This window comes from Gigantopelta aegis, chromosome 6 (genome assembly GCF_016097555.1).
Source record: "Gigantopelta aegis isolate Gae_Host chromosome 6, Gae_host_genome, whole genome shotgun sequence".
Lineage (NCBI taxonomy): Eukaryota > Metazoa > Mollusca > Gastropoda > Neomphalida > Peltospiridae > Gigantopelta > Gigantopelta aegis.
This window is the reverse complement of record NC_054704.1, coordinates 87,709,714-87,731,243: the sequence shown is the minus strand read 5'-3', so window position 1 is coordinate 87,731,243 and position 21,530 is coordinate 87,709,714. Positions and strand designations below refer to the sequence as shown.

The 21,530-nt window shown below is 35.1% G+C and overlaps 1 protein-coding gene across 3 annotated transcripts; it reads left to right on the top strand.

Moving 5' to 3' along the window:
• Window positions 1-226: 226 nt before the first annotated feature.
• On the top strand, window positions 227-20,737 carry LOC121375053 (uroporphyrinogen decarboxylase-like). Of its 3 annotated transcripts, XM_041502272.1 has the most exons (11): window positions 227-268; window positions 5,008-5,113; window positions 5,927-6,006; window positions 6,489-6,587; window positions 6,997-7,158; window positions 7,898-8,062; window positions 12,094-12,231; window positions 13,958-14,058; window positions 15,107-15,173; window positions 16,255-16,420; window positions 17,034-20,737. In XM_041502272.1, exons 1-10 carry the CDS (start codon window positions 239-241, stop codon window positions 16,417-16,419), a joined length of 1,113 nt encoding a protein of 370 aa, XP_041358206.1. In that variant the 5' UTR covers window positions 227-238; the 3' UTR covers window position 16,420; window positions 17,034-20,737. The 3 variants fall into 3 exon arrangements, with proteins under 3 accessions (XP_041358206.1, XP_041358205.1, XP_041358207.1); XM_041502271.1 differs by having other exon boundaries at window positions 16,255-20,737; XM_041502273.1 differs by having other exon boundaries at window positions 247-285; window positions 16,255-20,737.
• Window positions 20,738-21,530: the final 793 nt, after the last annotated feature.

Sequence of the window (21,530 nt, the reverse complement as noted above, 5' to 3'; positions counted from 1 at the left end):
TCAGAACAATTAGTTTCTCCCTCATGTTAACGGTTGTTCATTCACGTTGGCCAAGGTTATGTTATGTTATTTTTCAGCTATCTATTAGCCTATACTTCTTGGCCAGTATATGTAACCCGTGAACATGAATGACCTTGTGTAATTCATATGGCACGAAATATCTTAAACTTTATTTGATTATTTTACTTTTCTATTGTGAGTGCTCCAGACTAGTGGATGAGAATACAGAATTAGAAGAATGGCGACTTCCACGTTTCCATGTGCAGCGGTAAATTTTCAGTCAATGTATGAGACATGGGCACAGCTGTAGTGTTATATTAACTATCATTTTTACTATTGGTCTATGCGTAATTCATATGAGGCCAAACAAATAAATGTGACATCAAGACAAATAAAACCCAGGTTTTTTTTTAGATCGAAATGCGTTTGGTATCGAAAACCGTTGCATATTGAAATAGCATCCACTGCTTATTTACGCTTGAAGTTTTACTATGACAGTTTCTTTCCTATACACACATATTATACTCAAGGTTGAAGACTGACTGAAATTACTGTCAGTAAATTCGTCCAATAAGTGAATAACATGCTAGGGGTCGTTCAACTGTTCAAATATTATGTAATACTATTTTTGTCAAAATTAGACACTTCCCTCCCCCAGTAACACTTCATAATACTAGACCATATCCCCCCCCAAAAAAAAAAAAAAAAAAATATTATGCAATGCTTGGAGATGCTCCCATCACAAACAAGTCATGCAATTGGTGTAATTAATATAATTTTAATGTAGTTTTGCCATTTGGGAAAGTGCAGATATGCATTTATACAGTCACACCTCATTACCACAACCACGTTCGTCCCTGGGTCATTTGCTGTTATATCGAAATTGCCGTTATAAATATGTGTTTTATTTAATGACACCACTAGAGCACATTGATTTTTTAATCATGGGCTATTGGGTGTCGATAATAGCAAGGGATATTTTATATGCACCATCCCACAGATAAGATAGCACACACCACATCATTTAATATACTAGTGCAGTGGCTGGAATGAGAAATAGCCCAATGGGCCCAACGATGGCGATGGATCATAGACCATTATTAAATACTAAGTATATTATTATTAAAGCCGCACACCCTAGTTCCATCCAGCGAAATTAAATTATAATTTGGTTAATCTACAAACCTGTAACACACTTAGATCATGTTTTTATCAAATGGAGTGAAAAAGCAGGTTTTATATCGATAAATACCATGGGAATCCCCATGTCCCAATTGCTTGAAATAATTTTGAAAGTTAGTATTCTGATGTCACCGGTAGATGTCACTCGAAGCACAACAATGCCTACGTCACGAGAAATTTCACAGACTTGGGGTGCGTTCTTTTCACCTCTCCTGGACATGTTCCAACTGTTCTGTCCTGGTTGTATCCCCTCTCCAGATATCGTAGGACTTAGCAAAATTATTGGTTTTAAGGGTTTGTAACGTTTTGTATTGAGATACTTACTTGTCTGAACTTTATTGTTACTGAAAATGTTCACGAACTGTGAAGAAGAATCTCACAAATGAACAACAAATCGGATGTTGAATGCGCGAACCGTGCACGAGAAAACAAACCGAACCAAAATGATAACGGTCACGTGGTATACCAACGTCTGTGACATTGAAATGGAAATATCCCGTCTAAAAATAGATTAGACCTTGTCTGCTCAACGGTTTTTTCTCAAACGTGCGTCCGTTTTTCAGAAATACGAAAAATGCATTTTGTGGTATTACAAACACCAGGGTTACCAGGATTACCAAAAAACACTTCAGGTGAATGGAAATATATATTCTAAATAATAAACAGTAAGTAAAGTGCAATTTTATTTGTGAAAAAAGGGTTTAATAGCGAAAAACAATGCCGTAATGGTTAACAACTAGCCGTAACTAGGGTGTGTCCCTTTAATCAAGGCGCATTTACCAGGGTTGAAACTTAACATGAAAATCATGGTTGCCAGCAAGGCCATTTGAAGAGAAATCTTACTGGCCCTTCTCAAATTCAACTAGCTCTCCCAATTATCACATTGAAGTTTAACATACAGCCAAAATCAAAATTAAAATGTTCTTTATTGAATAATAACCATATGCTCACTGTATATAGTCTATTTGCGTCAAAAGAAAACTGATTGGTGTTTAACTTCATAATGAATGAAGTTAAAATTCATATAAAAACATGTTATTGAGGGTTGAAAATTAGCAGTTGCCTGGTCGCCTGTGGCGACCTTTATTGGCTAAGGGCGACTAAGAATTTTAGAAAGGTAGTCCGTTGGGCGACCATCGATTTTAGTGTCTGGTGAGTATGGTACTAGTTAAAAAAGAAACACACTGATACTGAATCGAATGTGACAAATGACACCGCGTCTATGTTGGCACAAACTATAGATCTGGCAGCAGGATACATAGAACATGTTCTATATTTTGACAGTGCCAACATAATGAATAAAGATAAAATTCATATAAAAACATATTAATTTATTAAGTTTTAAACCCATACCATCATAAAAAACATTTAAAAATAATATGTTTTAAACCCATACCATCATAAAAAACATTTAAAAATAATATATTAATATATTTTTATATGAATGTTATCTTTATTCATTATTTTGATGCTGTAAAAATATAGAACATTTTCTGTCTTCTGCTGCGAGATCTATATAGTTTGTTTTGTCACATTCGATTCAGTTTCAGTGTGTTTCTTTTTCAACTGGTACCATACTCGCCAGACCCTAAATTCGATGGTCACCCAATGAACTACCTTTGTAAAATTCTTAGTCACCCGTAGCCAATAAAGGTCGCCACGGGTGACTGCTAATTTTCAACCCTGATTTACTGTCAATCTAGGCGATTGGTACCTACTTCATTTACAAATTGTCATAAAACTAGTAGACTTATTGTTCGAAGTTAATCCTTTGACTAAAGACTTATTTTTAAAAGCAATACATATCTACAGATTTAGCCGACATCGGTAACTCGGACATCATGTGACACTGTCGGCTCTCAGCGAAATCAAGAATGACAAACAGCTGTGTGTACTGCCGACGTGCTACGGCATCTGTGATTATGTAATGTTGTAAAGAGGTGTTTTCAGACGTCGGATGCACGTTTATTCCCAATTTGCTCTGTTGGTGTTAGAAGGTGTGAATTCTGATGTAATGAATAGAATAACACTGATGTATGTTCGTTCCCGTCAATTTGTGGTCAGATGGTGTAAATGTTGTAGTAACGATGGTCGTTGTATCGAGGTCTGACTGTATGTGTGTGTATATATATGTGTATGTATATATATATATATATATATATATATATATATATATATATATATATATATATATATATATATATATATATATATATATATATATATATATATATATATATATATATTATATCGGACATCGTTACAACAATCGTGGTTATGATGGTTATGGCATCATTTACACCATCCAACCACAAGTTGTCTGGAACGAACATACACCATTGTTATTCTGTTCATTACACCAGAATTCATACCAGAGCAAATTAGGAACAAACATGCACGCGACATCTAAAAACACCTCTTTACAACAAAATTACATAATCACAGATGCCGTAGCACGTTGGCAGTATACGCATTCATTTGGCCGCTTTGATTAATAATAATATACTTGGCATTTAATGACGGTCTGTGATTGATCCCCATGGGTGGGATCATTGGGCTATTTCTCATTCCAGCCAGTGCACCATGACTGGTATACTAAATGCCTTGGTATATGCTATCCTGTCTGTGGGATGGTGCATATAAATTATCCCTTGCTACTATTGACACCCAATAGCCGATGATTAATAAATCAATCTGCTCTAGTGGTGTCATTAAACAAAACAAAATTTTATAATGGCAATTTCGATATAATGACAAAGTGACCCAGGGACGAACGTGGTTGTTGTAATGTGGTCTGACTGTGTATGTAATAATTAGTTTTGTGTATTGGGTGGAATTTCATCATGATGTCTGACTATATGTAATAATTAGTTTTGTGTATTGGGTGGAATTTCATCATGTTGTCTGATTGTGTATGTAATAATTAGTTTTGTGTATTGGGTGGAATTTCATCATGATGTCTGACTGTGTATGTAATAATTAGTTTTGGGTATTGGGTGGAATTTCATCATCATGTCTGACTGTGTATGTAATAATTAGTTTTGTGTATTGGGTGGAATTTCATCATGATGTCTGACTGTGTATGTAATAATTAGTTTTGTGTATTTGGTGGAATTTCATCATGATGTCTGACTGTGTAAGTTATAATTTTCCAAAATAACTATTTACTATTTGTTTTCTCTATGTAGACATGAAAACTCCAACATACTTACATGGGTCTATTTTTTAAACTGGAGGAACAATTACAGTTAATATTTTTTGGAATAATTCATTGAACATTTTACCAAATTATTTATTAGACTTAAAACACTGCAAACACTAGGTTATTTTCCAACAAAATATCAGTAAAAACATGCATTGTTTCACCAAGTTAAAATAGAACTAACCCACCCTGCTGACTATTTGTAATAGCTGTCTGGTTTCTTCTTGAAATGTTTGTTCTAGTCATCGCCATATACATTTAATGTCATATGCAGAGCTAGCTCTTGGTGAGCAAAACAATTCGCCAAATTGTCTATTAAACTTAAAAAATTGCAGAAATTGTCAGTTATTTTCTTTAAAAAAAGTGAGTTATTACATGAAATTATTTTGCCAAACTAAAATAAAATTCACCAACTGCCTTTAAAATTCAAAATTGGCGAATTTGGCGAGTGCCAGAGCTACATGTAGCCCTACATATGTGAACACATAAATTATCAAACTGAAGGTGTATCCCATTAGATGCAGGTAACTTTCTGTTTATTAGACTTGATGACAATTAAAATTTTGAAAAATGTTCAAAATTGACAGTATTTAACACTATTAAAAATTTGAAATATATTTCAGGATTTTCCCCCTCTTCAGAATGACTTGATTCTGCGGGCAGCTCGTGGTGAACAAACAGAACGTGTGCCAGTGTGGTTAATGAGACAGGCCGGAAGATACCTGCCAGGTTAGCTTTTTTTTACCTGCCAGGTGAGCTCATTGACATACTAAGTGATTTGTTCTGACCTCAGAACAACTGTAACCTGATTTAGTATGTTCACGAATCAACATTAAAGACAAGAAATCATGAATTGTCAGGGGTGGGAAATCTCCTTGGATCCACGTTTTTTCTCTCATGGAACATTGCGTTACCTCGCATTTTAATCGTCCTTGCCCCCAGATGCCTGTCGATTTTCTCTTTTTTACAGTTCACCAATTCCTACCCCTGATTGTACAACTGGGCTTTTTGTGCTTGTTGTTTAACAGATACATTACCCAGTGAATGAATGAATGTTTAATGATACCTCAGCATGTAAAATGCATTGGCTATTGAATGTCAAACAATGGCTAATGCATCAGTGAAGTGATACATTACTGAGTGATTACACTGCTTAGAAAGATGCTATTTTGAAACGTACAGGGGTGGGAATTCTCCTCAGATCCACAGTTTTCCTCATGAAACATTGGGTTTCCTCAAATTTTAATTATTTTTGTTTCCAACATGTGTCAGATGGCACAGATTTTAACCTAGGATTGCAGGAATTTCCCGGACCCCTCTAGATTTCCTCTTTTTTACAGTTCATTAATTCCCACCCCTGAACATAATAAACACAGTGCATCTGTACATATAGAGAACATTTTTTTAAACATTTTAATTGACACCTACTTGTACAAATATGTTCATTTTGAAAAGATACAAAATTAAAAAATAAACTGCTTAATTCAGTCTGGAATGATCATTTGTTGATGTTCATGTGATGGATTCTACAATTAATTTCAGAGTATGGTCAAGCAAAAGGCGCGAGGGGATTTTTTGAGACATGTCGCAATCCACAGCTTGTATGTGAATTAACCATTCAGGTGGGTTTCTGCATCTGCCTGCTGTGACAGATCAGCAGTTAATCTTGTGTTCCTTTTATATTTGTCAAAAGTAATAATAATAAATTCCAAAAGTATCCCTGTCCAGACATACATGTATACCCTAAAAAACCCTACAACAAATTGTAAAAAGATTAATTTTAAGACAATCCGTTATATTTTAGGGAAATCTAAAGTAGATTGACTAGTGGTCAGCATGTCATTTCTAATTATTACCATGACTTGGATAAAGTTTAAAGCCCCAAAAACTATCCCTTCTATTGATGTTCTGTAAACCAAAAAAATAGTACATGTAATTTAAAAAATATAAGAATATAAGAATTTTTTTCTCAAAACATATCTAAATTATGTACATATTGGAAAAAGAAAAAGATATATGCTTTTTTTCAGAATATGCATCAAGAGTATACAACATATTTTAAATTGCAGTAAATGTTATTTGTTTTGTTGTTGGGTTTTTTCAGCCAATCAAAAGGTTTGCTCTTGATGCAGCCATCATCTTTTCGGACATCCTCGTTATTCCCATTGCCCTTGGCTTGAAAACTGCCAATGATCCTGGGACGGTATGTTTTCTTCTTTCAGTATGTCATTCATTCTTTTGAACTAATGTGTGTGTATGCAATACTATACATGTATGTCTTTGCCTGCATGTAAGGAAGGGGTGTAACCCAGTGGTTAAGCACTCACTTGATGCGTGATCTGCCTGGGATCAAGTCCTGTCGGTGGGCCTATTTGGCTATTTATTTTCAAGCCAGTGCACCATGACTGGTATCAAAAGTACCAAATGTGTGCTTCAGTGGTGACCTTAAAAGACAAACTTTAACTTTCATTCTTTTAACTGATTTGTGTGTGTGTGTGTGTGTATGTATGTATGCTATTGCATGCCTTTGCATGTATGTATTAACTAAGCTAATATGATTACATTTTTACAAAGAAAAATGTTTATTTTCATAATATGATTCTGTTTGGCAGGGACCAGTGTTTGAGAAACCTATCCAGACACCGGATGACTTGGCCCGTCTGAATCCAGACTTTGACATCCAGCAGACGCTGGGCTATGTGTACAAAGCCATCACATTGACGAGGAAAACACTGGAGGGTCAGGTTCCACTGTTCGGTTTCAGCGGGGCGCCAGTAAGTCATTTACTTCTTACTATAAACACAGGTCTCACCCTTGTTGAAACAAAATAACTGTAGCTACAAAATTGGCTAAATTATGTAATTATTAGCAATACAGCCTAACAAAAATATGTGTGCTTCAGATTTTATCATTGAAAAAAATAAGGTATGTAGGAACTTTTTTCTTTTCTGTTTTTTTTTAGCAGTCAAATCAAACCGAGAAACCATAATCAGCTGAGGTGTTCCGAATATAGTTCGCTGATTGCAAACTATCAGGTTTATAATTTTTTTAAAATTTTGTTTGGCTTCAAAACATTTCAGGGTCGCTACATAAAATTATGATAGGTTGGGAAACTGGAAACACACATCTTTTTTTTAGGCCTAATGAAAATGTTTCAGCTAAAATTAATTTCAGCAATAGTGTTTTTAAATCACTATGAAAATGTTTTAAAGTGAGATGCAGTGAATAAACTTCTTTGGGCTCACATTACACACCTAATTCAAGTTGTCAGGATTATTTAGCATGTGGGGTATATGCATTTACTAACTTTTATTCAGCTCTATGAATGTGACCACAGGGCAAGATAAGCTCATTTAGAACTAAGGTTTGGTTAAAGTTTCTGTAATTGGCTTTTGGGATGTTCGAACCAGACTACTAGCCGTAGGGAGGGGAGTGCACTTGTTTGAGGACAGGTAAAAGAGAAAACACTCAAGTTTTTTCCAGGTTTAAATAAGGTTTTTGTTATGATTGCAGTGGACCTTGATGAAGTACATGATTGAAAACCTGGGAGCCGGTCCGAATCCTAACAAGACAAGGAGATTTCTGGTCGAGTTTCCTGAGGCTGGTGAGAAGTTACTGAAAATTATCACGGACGCTGTGATAAGACATCTAGTAGAACAAATCAAAGCTGGTGCACAGGTACGTACTCCAAAGCTATTCATAAACATGACATTGTTAAGAATGTTATTCACTCAATGAGGAATAAATAAAAGGTTTAAAACAGTTTTGTACCATTAACATTATGATGATGATGATGTAGATATTTGAGTTAATTTGTTGTATGGTTGATGGGTCGAGATCTAGCTCAGTTAGTAGAGAGCTTGTCTGAAGTGCTGGCATCATAGGATCAAACCACCGCAACGGATTAATTGTCTGATTGTTTTTTCCTCCATCCTAACCAGTGAACCATATCTAGTATATCAAAGACCATGGTATATGCTGTCCTGTGTGGAAAAGTGCATTATGACATAAAAATTCCTTGTTGCTGTAGGTTTCCTCTAAGACTAAGAGTAAAACATGACCGGCAAATGTTTGACATCCAATAGCCTATAATTAATAAATCAATGTAGTTTAATTTCTTAACATTTCTTAACCACTTATCAGAGATTTTGTCCCTAATCCTGGAAATGTTGTCTTCGACGAAAATTCGGATGAATCAACTGCCGACGAAGACGAGGAAGCCACACGGTCATAGACTAGCATACAAGCATTTTTTAAAACATAATTTTTTATGACATTTTTTATCTAAACTGAAGCAAATGGACCTAATTAGAAGAAAAGCACACAAAATTTAATAATATTTCATCATAAATCTTGTTCAGCATAGATGTAAATATGACACGTCCGTGGATATTCCATAGGCTGATTTCGCAAATTTGCAAAAAGCGTCCCCTCCTCACCAAAGCAAGATATAATAATTTAACAAAAAACTTTGTTCTGTTAACTAGTTACCCTCCAAGTTTTAATGTGTTTGGTTAAACCGTGTATTTTTAATTATTAAGAAAATGTGTTGCCAGTCTGCCGAAACTGTCCACAGCCGGGTACAGAAACACAGAAATGTTGGAAAATATTATACCGTTGCCACATACTGACAATCACTTTACAACTAATATGTCTTATCGACAATATTATTATGTAGTCTTTCATTTATTAATATAAAATACAACAGACCCGTAGGAACTGGGGAGGGGCGGGCCTAGGGGCTTGTTCTCCATCACACACTCTAGGATGAAAATGTATGTTTTAAGTTTTCACTACTTTGCATAAATAAAGATGATATAAAGATAAAAATCTAGTTTGTATCCCTCACTAGAGACTGTATTCCCCCTCCCCCCACTTCAAATATCGTTCCTACAGGCCTATACAAATGTAGATAATATGTAGAGGGTGAGGTTAGGAACCAGTTCCTTTTATCTTTAGGATTTTGTAATCATGATTTCAAACCAACTGTTTTTTGTAGTTTGCTCCACATACTGACATAAAACACATTTGTTATATACTACTCAAAAGAATTTAAGGGTCAAGAATTTATAACCAAGTAAGTTTCAGAGTGTATTAGATTGATGATGTAAACTACACCAATTTTTTTTTTTATTGTTCCATATTTACAAAAAACCACAAATAAACGTCACTGTATACAAGAAAGTCACATGACATGCTGTCAAAGTTGAAGGTTGTCAAACATGGATTTTACACATTAGAACATTCGTTTAATAGTGTGTGAATCCACCCCTGGCGCGAATACACTCGACACATCGTTGCCTCATGCTGTTGATCAGACGTCTGAAGAACTCTTGGGGAATGGCCTGCCACTCTGCCATAAGAAGTTGACGCAGATCATGAAGGTTGGCCGGAGGGGCATGGTTATCCCGAACTCTCCTGCCTAATTCGTCCCAGGCGTGCTCTATTGGGGCCAAGTCAGGCGAATATGCTGGCCAATCCATCCTAGCAATACCTTGTTGTCTGAGAAAGTCCGTTACCACCCTGGCGCGGTGGGGTCTGGCATTGTTATCCTGCAGAACTGCCCCGCCGCCAATCTGCTGAAGGCCTGGGAGAACCGATGGCCGGATAATCTCATTCAGATAGCGGATTCCATTCAGATTGCCATCCACCACATAGAGGGGGATCCTGTGGTGGATAGAGATGCCTCCCCACACCATGACGCTGCCACCACCGAACCGGTGACGTTGTCTAACGTTAACGTCAGCGAAGCGCTCCCCAGGACGTCTGTAGACACGAACCCGACCGTCGTTGAACTGGAGACTAAACCTAGACTCATCAGTGAACATCACTCGACCCCACTGAACACGTTGCCACCGCAGATGAAGCGTGCACCAGTGACGTCTGGCCGTTCTGTGACGTGGTAGGAGTGGTGGTCGAACAGCCTGGCGACGGCAGCGTAGATTATTGGCTCTCAGACGATTGCGTATGGTTTGATCAGACACTCGAGTTCCAGTTGCAGTCCGCAGATTGTCACGTAATCGGCGTGCAGTGGTTGAGCGTTGACGTAGAGCCATATTGGTGATGTAGCGGTCCTCTCTATTTGTAGTGCTTCGGGGTCTTCCCGAACGTGGACGATTTCAAACAGAATTCGTTGCTTGGTACCATTGCCACAGTCGGCCAACGACACTCATGACTGACACCAAGTCTCAGAGCAACATTTCTTTGCGTATTGCCATCCTGAAGCCAAGCAATAGCCCTTCCTCGATCTTCGATAGTCAGTTGAAGTCGTACCATTGTCAAATTTGGAGTGTGCACCGTACACGAACGCAAGCTCCAATTATACGGAAATTCAGCATTGGGAACATGGAATACACGTGCAAAGCGTGCAAATGAAGCGCTTTGTGAAAAAGCAAGTTATGGGTACTTAGCAGACCTTTTGCTTTCGTCCTAATTTACGTGCAAATGTAAGCATGTTTTCGCCATTAGAACTAGTCGACAGTGTCAATGACAGTGGATTTTAATTCATTTATGGGTTGCTTAGACCCACTTTCGTCAAAATGGAACAATACCATGCATGACATTATGGTCTAGCTAATATAATTGACCAATCTAATTAAAATTAGATCCACTATTACATGTGAATCTAACACCAGCCAGTTGGAGCTCATGTCCACCAATCAAAACCTTACTTGCAGAATCCTGCCAGTGATTTAAAAATAATTTGAAAACATTCCGAATTATCCTGAGGGTACACGACATGTTTCGTGTGAATTATTTTATAAAATAAATAATTTGTAATGTAAAACTGAAGACTGATTTAGTTGTGTGTTTTTTTAATAAATAAATAAATAATTTTTAATGTAAAATTGAAGACTGATAACCCACCCCGTACGTATTGGTATGGACGGGTGCCCCCTACTTGTGAGCGTTTCTTTATCACATTAATTTTTGCCATTGTAACCAAAATCTGATGTAGAGTTTATACCCGGTCCGTCAGTGCCCCCCCCCCCCCCCCCCCCCCCCCCTGCGCACTTAACCATCATATAATTACGTCGACAGTATATAATAACACTAATTATCTTGTAAATTAAATTTCCGATAAACCTGGAGACCAAAAAAAAAGAAAAGACGACTAAAAGGCACAACCAAAGAATCAACACGTGTACCGGTATTGCTTGGTAACTCTCACCAATGACGTATTGCCTCGCTTTCGTTCAGATCTATGCATAATCCCTCCCACCTCTGTTTTTACCCCAAACCTAAGACGCGCAGCTGACCGGTGCCTCGCAGCGAGCCGGGCGTTAGAGTAATGAGGTCTTTGACGCTAACTTAATCCATTACACACTACATGTCTTTTGGTGTCCGGTCTCCTTTAAGTGATAAATATTTGAATTAACTTGTTATATGGTAGATATTTGAGTTAATTTGGATCGAACCACCTCTGTGAAACATGGAAACAAATATCAGTATCTGCTACCGTGATGGCGTTAATATTGTTTTTTTGCATTTAGCTCTGTTTTTGAAAAAATATATGTGCTACACCAGCCAAATGAATGTGGTTTTCATTTCATTAGTAGTGGGCAGGGAATATTGATGACTATGTCGTCATGTCATAGTGCCCCCAAAAAGGCAGATATGAGTTTTAAATAAATTTGTTTAAGTCAGTTTAATGCATATGATACTATAGGTATTATTGTTATTGTAATGACTTTCTACAATTGTTTCAGATAGTTCAAGTGTTTGACTCCCTGGCTGGTGAGATGGGTCCAACTTTGTTTACAAAGTATGAACTTCCCTGCTTGCGAGAAATAGCTTACAGGGTTAAAGACAAGCTCACAACTCTTGGAATAACCCCTGTTCCCATGGTTTGTTTTAAAAAATACTATATTCTTTATAGCTTTGACCGTTACTCCTGGTCCCATTGTTTGTTTTGAAAAATACGATATTCTTTATAGCTTTGACCGTTACTCCTGGTCCCATTGTTTGTTTTGAAAAATATGATATTCTTTATTGCTCTGAGAATTACTCCTCTTTTATGGTTTGTTTAGAAAAATACTATATTCTTTATTGCTCTGAGAATTACTCCTGGTCCCATTGTTTGTTTTGAAAAATACTACATTATTTATTGCTCTGAGAATTACTCCTATTTTATGGTTTGTTTAGAAAAATACTATATTCTTTATACAGGTCTATTCTGTCTGTCTATTCTTGTACTTACTCAGTTTGGTATCATGGCATTCCCTCCCCCAGATATTTCCCTCCCAGTCAATTTCCCCATGTACCTTTCAGCCCGGGACATTTGCCCTCAATGTGTATCCCCCAATGTCTATTTACCCCCTCTATACCAGTAGTATTGTGATTACATTAATGCAGTCCAGTTTATCATCTCAATAATTTAGAAAACAAACTAATGTTTGAAAATTGTTATATTGAATAAGTATGAACAAACATTAAGACATTAAACAAATAATTAGATAATCAAATAGAAATGGGGAGTAGAATTAATAGAAATACTTTTGTCTATAAGTAACATGGACACAAGTTGATATTAAAGACACATACATATTAAAATAGTAGAATGCATAGAAATATACTGACTCTCAAAAGAAAGTATATCAATCAGTTTTTCAAACTAGTAATTTCATATACTTACCATTTGGGACACCCAATAGCCGATGTGTATTTTTGTGCTGGGGTTAAACATTCATTCATTCATTCATTCATTCATTCAAACTAGTACAAATTACGCAAAACACAAGTTGACACACGTGTTGTATTTCGAAAGTATAATCATTTGGTGAGATATGAACACTAATATACACAATCATTATTATTAAAAGGACAGACCCTAGTTTCATCCCATGAAAATGCACACTAAGTTTAGTTAATCTACAAACAAGTAACACATTTGAATAAAGTTACAATAAAGTGAAACATGAGTCTGTGACTTTGAAACGGTGAAATACCCTCTAAAAATAGACTAAAACTCGGCTCCATAACTTTTACTTCTCATATGCACGTGCGTTTTTAAAAATGTGAGAAATGCATTTTGTGATATTAAAAACACCAGGATGACAAAAAACACTTCAAATGTACAGAAATGGATAATCTAAACAATAAAATCTAAGTAAAGTATGATTTCAGTTATCAAAAATGGCTCTAATAGTAAAAAATATGTCTTAGTGTTTAAAAACTAGGGTATGTCCCTTTAAATGTATAGGGTTAATATCTACAATTTTATATAAACATATTTCACTATACTTTTCTTTTAATTATCTGATTTTTTTTTTTTTTTTAAACTGAATTAAAAAGTAAATTTATTAATATTCAAACCATGGAAAATATTATTGTTCAGTACATAAACGGGTGTCTGTACCTCTTTAAGGTTATATGCAAGGCCTCTCAGGTAATCCAAAGGGTTCTTTGGCCTCTGGCCCAATGTTGTTTTAATTCTGTTAAAAGAGATGTATGTATTATATGGGAGGGGTGAAATTACTTGTGGGGGAATATATATTCATTTTTTAATTGTAGCTGTATAGTTATGATATTTCTGGATGCTTGGAGTTGTCACTGGTATCTGTATTCTTGTAGGTGGTGTTTGCTAAAGATGCACATTTTGCCATAGAACAGCTGTCGTCAATTGGTTTTGATGTCGTCAGCCTGGATTGGACAATGCAGCCAACACACTGCAGGTACACTATGTAGTTAAACAGAATGAAACAAATATTTCATTTTAAATCAGTCTGATTTTGAACTAATGGCATTTCCCCCTAGAACAATGGACTGGTGTGGACATCCCAATAGCCAATGGGATTGCTTAAAATCTTCAGATGAGACATCTGCTCAATGTTTCGGTTACGTGATTGAACTTTCCTTCTTTCTTCTTCGCTAATATTTTTCAGTCGTACTATCTTCCATGTAATTGTTAACAGAATAAAACAAATAATTGTTTGAAGATATTTTCTACTTTATGGGTTAAACAGAATAAAACTAATTGTTTTACGATACCTTCCATACATCATAATTATATAGGTACCATTTTCAAAAACTATTTATTGCATCAGTCAATGAAAAATGTCTGTATCAATCCCTTTCCACTAGACACTACAAACTACATGTTATCAGGGTATAACCTATGATTATTGTGATGCTTTGTCTAGACGGAGATCTCATTCTGCTGCACTTTCACTGGACTGGTAAAGTGCTCGCTTGATATGCAATTGGTCTAGGATCGATCCCCGTTCGTGGGTGCATTAGGCTATTTCTCGTTCCAGCTAGTGCATATATTACACCCTTGCTACTAATGGAAACGTGTAGCAGGGTTCCTCTCTAAGACTATATGTCAGAATTACCAAATGTTTGACATCCAATAGCCGATGATTAATAAATCAATGTGGGTATCGTTAAACAAAACAAACTTTACTTTTTACTGAACAGCGACAAGGGATATTTTATAATATAAATATATTATATGTTACGTATTTTACCACAGACAGGACAGTTTGCTCAGACCTCAGCCTCAGTATATGTTAGTCATGGGGTAGTGGTTGGCAAACACAAAAAAAAGCCATAAAGATATACCAGTCATGAGATCCTGGCTGAGCTTGGGGGAAAAGCCTAATATACACACTAAAAGGAATCTCAATTTTATCACCCATTGTACATTAGATGAGTGCTTTACCATTGAGCTATGTTTTTTTAATTGTGTTTTAACTCTTCTTTGTTGTAATTTCCTTCCAGGCGGTTAGCTGGCTCTTCTGTAACTTTACAAGGCAACTTGGATCCAGTCATATTGTTCACAAAAGAGGTAAAGCTATTTCAAATATTTACATTCAGTTTCAAGATTATCATTCAGTAAGAAAGAGAATATATGTTTAAGTATATTGCAGCACATTTTTCGAACTACGACTGTTTGATATCTAACGTGGCTATTTTGTTCAGAGTACAATTCCAAAACTGTTCAGGATAACGTCCCAAAACTGTACACATATCAATCTAGTGATCAAGTAGCCAAATGATTGTGGTTTCTATTTTATAAGCCAGTAGTAGGGATATTGACAAGTACTATAGGTTTCATCTTCCACCCTTCTCTCTGTCTGTCCTGGAGATAGTTTTCTGGATGTTTGTTTTATGAATGCCTTGAAATATCGAGCTGAAATTTTGTGTATAGCTTTATGATATACTGTTACAGATGAAGTTTGACTTTTGTGCCGTTTTACCCATTTTTGACATAGTTATGGCTTTTGAAAGTAGGAGATACGAAAATGTGTTTTCCAGACTTTTGATATTAAAGTGAAATTTTGTATATAGCTTTATACTGTTACAGATGGCAATTTACCCATTTTTATACATTCATCTATGTATGGCGTTGTCCGTCCGTCCATCTGTTAACTTTTTCTTGTCTGGACTTACTTTTCATGGTCTACTGCACAGTAAATCCTTGTCGCACTGTATCTTGCAACAGGACCATCAAACCTCACATGTAAGAACAACTTTAGATGGCGGTGTGTTGCGTTCTATTACTAAGTCACTGTGACCTACTTTTCACAGTTTACTGCACATAGCAGTAGTTCCTTGCATACAGGACCATCAAACCACATGCAGGAACAACTTAGGATGGTGGTTGGTCCAAAACAAACTGTTCATCCATCCCATTTTAAAATTTTCACATAATTAGACTTGAATCATACCTGTAACATATTCATTAATATAGATATGGTTTTCGATCAAACTCCTGATGGGCGTATCATGTACCTCACCGGTACTCTATTTAACATTGAATTTGGCAAAGATTTTGTTGGTTCAATTGCAAAAATACAAATAAATGTTTTGTTTATGTAACATTAATTTTGTAGATGTATTGTATATGTATTTTTACTCTGTTGCAGGACGAGATTCGTAAAGAGGTGAAGGAGATGCTTCAGAAGTTCGGCACTCAGCGCTACATCGCCAACTTAGGACACGGTGTGATGAAGGAGACCAACCCGGACACAGTCGGGATCTTCGTTGACGCCGTGCACTCGCTGTCGGAGGAAATCAACAAGCAGTCTTGATGTATGCTGATACTTCTGAAAGATTATATTTTGTTTTTCTATTTGGGAAATGGCTGTCTTTTGATGCAGAGTTTTGATGTGTATTCATAGATCTTATACATTTCTTATTTTGAAAATGGCTATCTTTTCATACAGGCATTTATTTTTAGCTTATTTTTAAAAAGATAACTTTATAAAAATCCATTTTATATATTAAATATGTTGTGGATATTTTATGTAATGGCAATAACAAATTGTTTTTTGTGTACGTTTGTTGCTCGATATACTGTAGATGCTGAAATTAATGCGATCCTGAAATTAATGTGATCGTGAAATTAATGCGATAAAATAAGAGCAAATGTTATTCACATTAGCATTGACATATTTATTTCTAACTTTCTTCGGTCATGGGTCAATCAAAGAACATAAACAGAAATTAAAATATTAGACTAAGTGTATTTTATAAAACACAATTCAAATGGTGGGTATGTAATAAAGTCTTAATTACTCTCTTGCAAACTGACATAATCCACCACATGTGAATGAGTTTCAGTACTCTAATCTGTTTCACTTTTTATTGTTTACCTTGCTTGCAGAATTCACTGCATACGACTGTGAATTATTCTTTCATTTAGTACATTAAAATCTCTGTTGATGGGCACACCACGATGACGGTGTTGTTTTAAGTGAGTTGATTTCATAGAAGACACTTGTGCCTTGGATTCAACTAAAAGGTATGCAAATGTATGTTCTTACAAAAGTAATATTTCAAGGGAAGACACTCGTATTGATTTCTTGTTACATTATAGTCTGACCCTTGTTGCCTGCTTTAGTTTAAGGATGTGTTAATTTTTTTATTTACAGTATTTTTTTAATTGCTTGTTTTCATATGGTAGTTGTATGCTTCTTTGAGCATTTGTTGTTACCCATTCCTAAAAACAAAACCAGTTGGTAAAAGTAAAACCTAAAATTTCCAGACAAAATCAGTGTACCAGTCCATTTAATATATGTTGAACAAAATGATTTAGTGTCAAACTCCACATAATAACACACAAAATAACTTTTTTTGTTTTTGTGTGGGGGGTATGTTGTATATTATTCTCTTCAATTGATATAGTAAAGCACAGTATTAAGGCTCAAAACTCATTGGTTCTGGGTCTCAGTTTGTGTCTGGTGAGTATGGTATCCGTTGAAAAAGAAACACACTGAATCAAATGTGACAGGACACACTGCTTCTGTGCTGGTACAGACTACAGATCTGGCAGTAGATGATATACAACATGCACTATGCTTATTTTTACAGTGACTCGGACTCAGACCAAACTTCTGAATGGTTTGGGTCTCACACACTTCATATAGTATTCATGGAATCTCCACAGAATAAAACATCATTGTTTATTTAAGATGCACCTAGGTGCATTGTTTAAAATTCATGTACTTAACTGCAGAGTTAGAAGATTGATTTAGGTGATTGGTTACCTTGTGGTCTTGCAGATGATCGAATAATCTGTCTACTGGAGTCAAAGTCAGGATATCAATTAGTTTTTTTTTTTATAAGATGCCTCATTTCAAAATCCAGAATAATCGTAAATTTAACAAACCTACAGATGAATAAGCTGTGTTGTTCACCTTGTATAACAACCATCTGTCAATAATGGGCACCATATGTCCTAATCCCATACAAATGCACATATACATTTTTGGATTTTTTTTAATGTAGCCTGTAATAGAAATATTAATCAGATGAATCAAGTGTAATTGCTGTAACTGATTCTTTTCTCCTTCTTTTTTGTGTGGTTCTAATATAATTTGATCTGACTTGTAGTATTTATTTGTTTATCTTTAATAGCAGTTAGAGAGAGATGTCAATAGTTCTTGTTTTCAGAATAAAATATACCTGTGATGTACATGTTATTCATGAGATAAATATAGACATGGTCACAGCATCATGCATCAGTTTAATATCTAGTCGTGCAATTGATAATCTAAACTGTAAATTTTCTGTTTGATCTAATAGTGTGTGTTTACTGAGCAATATAAATCAACATGTGATGTGATAATGATATGATGTTTTTACAGTGACAGCGTGCAAACTGTCACAAATTTATATAGTTAGTTTTCTGTGCCATTTAGTTTCTGCATTCTCATATTAAGTATTTGCATTTATTTCGGGCCTTTGAAAATTACGAGAATAATCGTTTTGTTTATGTGTCATTTACGGACATCTTATTTTGCACAAACAATTTTCATTCTCAAATTAAATTTACATGAACATGATGGGTTTTGCAAAAAGGAATTTAGTTACCTGAATGTATTTTTGTGCAACCCATCAATGGGTTAGACAAATTTTCAATTTCCAGAGCCCTGAATTAGGTATCAAAGCTTTTATTATATAAATCATGTTTAGGTGAACTGCAGTCACTTCATTACTAGTGTATTTATACATGTGAATATGAATCTCAATGTCAGTTCATGGTAAAAACCAGGCTAGTTCAAGGTGAGCAAAAACTTTTATCAAATTATTTATAAAAATTCAAAACCCACAGATTTTTAACATAAAATTTACTACGATAATTTTGTTCAACAGTTTGGTACTTATGCATTGTTTATGGATCCCCCAAGCTAAATTTTGCGATGTAACAGTTATGTATTTTATTTTCGATTAAAATATCTCCTGCTACTTACACTGACAAGTAATGCATTCATAAAAATATCTTCTGCTACTTACACTGACAAGTAATGCATTCATTAAAATATCTCCTGCTACTTACACTGACAAGTAATGCATTCATAAAAATGCAGTGTTTGATTTCTCTTTGAATGTTTTCTTTTATTCAAGCATATTTACCAAATTGCTAAACTTTTTGTCTTAGTATATCTATGATGAAAAAAATATATACGGTAGTCATTTTAAAATAAAATTCACCTTTTTGCTTTTTGTTTAGTAAAAACAGTGTGATCTATCACCAGTCCAAAATGGATTCATGTCACACTAACATTTCGTTGATCTGACTTTACAATTTTAACAACATGAATGTAATATCTAGTAAGAGAAGTATAAATAATGAATGTGCATCTGTCTACAGTACTCGCCTCAAAGTAGCAGCTTAACTTCACATTGTTATTGTATTTTAACATCTCATCATTTATTTACATTATAGGGTCAAAGGTCAACATTCCTTTGCTGATCATGCTTAAGGCAAAAGGATTTGCATAGAATTAAAAAAAAAAAAAGGTCCATGTATACATTTATTTAGTCATCATCTTACCAATATACTGGTACATATAATAATTGCAGAATAAAAATATATATGCTGTTTTGCAGACAATTATGGATCTCTTTGATATTTAACTGTTTATTTTATGGTTCTTCATTACTATTCATAAAAATGTCTAATTATAGCATATATTATATTGTTTGAATTAATTTTCCACATGCTTAAATCCTAAAAGCCATCAAATTATAACCATCATATTATATTATATTATAATGATGTCTTTGTGTACTTACATGTGTCTTACTTCATGCATTTAAAACAGTACTGGTTCATGTGCAGCATTCAGTTGTATGTATTTTTATGGGGTATTAGTGAATGCCTTTAAAGTGTTGTTGCATATTATGCAAAATTATATAATACTGGTAATTTAGAAGGTAGTTTCATTTGTATCCTTAGAGCTCTTTGTTCGACACCTAATACAGTGAAACCTCTCAAAACCGGACCCTCTATAAACAGGAATTCCTTCAAAACCGGACCCTCTATAAACAGGAATTCCATCAAAACTGCACTTTTTTTGCGGCCCCTTTTAAATATCTGTACAGAAGAGAACCTCTCTTGTACTTGTCATGAGGATGTCCAGTTTAGAGGAGTTAAACTGTAGATACACTGGCTCTTTTTTATATGTGTTTTTTTTTTTTTTTTTTACATTCATTCTTTAAATCTGAACAACAAATCTGTTACCATAATAAAAATGTGTATCACTGCAAAAAACAGATTCAAAGGGACATCATCCAATAATGAGCTCTCTCTTGTGCTAATGTTGATTTAGTAAACTAGTCTGGGAGTGGCAGTCCTCTTGAGCAATACAAGAAGGATGTATTGTCCAGTATAGGATCTCCTCGGAAGTAGCACTAGATGGAGATTCATGGAATCGAGCATTTCACCAAATATCCATTTCATTGCATTGTGCTGAAATACAGTCTTGATTGCAGATAGTTTCAGCCAGTGCACCACGACTGGTGTATCGAAGGCTGTCCTGTCTGTTGGATGGTGCATATAAAAGATCCCTTGCTACTAATGGAAAAATGTAGCAGGTTTCCTCTCTATGACTGTCAAAATGACCATATGTTTGACATCCAGTAGCCGATGATTAATAAATCAATGTGCTCTAGTGGTCTCATTAAACAAAACAAACTTAACTTTTTATTATCGCTGATAACGGTTTTGTCGTTCAGATTGACACAGGTTGTGACTACTACCATGAAGCACCATCACGTCTCGTCTACAGGTGGACAATGTACAAAAGGTTATTTTTCATTAAACATTTGATTTTAAACATATAAATATTGTGGAGACATGAAAAAATGACACACTTACAAATGTCATTTGGCTGACAGGTCACTATTTCATCTTGTTTGAACTCATAACCACAACATGTTTGATGATTGCATGAATGTATTTCTTCCGGTCAGAATTGGTTATTATTGTTATAACTACATAATCTTTATCCAACCGTTAATGGTTAAGTCATGGTACTGGGTTCACTTCCCAGCTACGACCCAGATTGAGTCTTATGGTTGAATGTGAAAGTGTGAGACCACTACATGGACTTCTGTATTACAAATCATTGTCCTGGACTGATAACCCAGATAGCTGAGGTGTGTCCTAGAACCTTGATTGGATATAAGCATGGAAATATAAATAAAATATGTTTAGCCTGTTACTTTGTCATTTTTGTACCCATCTTGCTGATTTTGCACATTATGTTTTTCAGAATACTTTATTTTACCTAATAATTATTGTCATCAAATCCACTATATACTTTTTGTATTTATGTTTTAGGTAATATCAGTCATTTTAAATACTTAGTCTTATGCTAATAAATATATTTTTGACATTTCTATGCAAAAAAAA

What these genes read in the sequence shown, in the direction of transcription:
- LOC121375053 (XM_041502272.1), top strand. Translation starts at nt 239, where the DNA reads ATGGCGACTTCCACGTTTCCATGTGCAGCG. An exon ending in TATGTGAATTAACCATTCAG is followed by an intron (nt 6,007 to 6,488) that starts GTGGGTTTCTGC and finishes GGGTTTTTTCAG; the next exon opens with CCAATCAAAAGGTTTGCTCT. An exon ending in TCGGTTTCAGCGGGGCGCCA is followed by an intron (nt 7,159 to 7,897) that starts GTAAGTCATTTA and finishes TTATGATTGCAG; the next exon opens with TGGACCTTGATGAAGTACAT.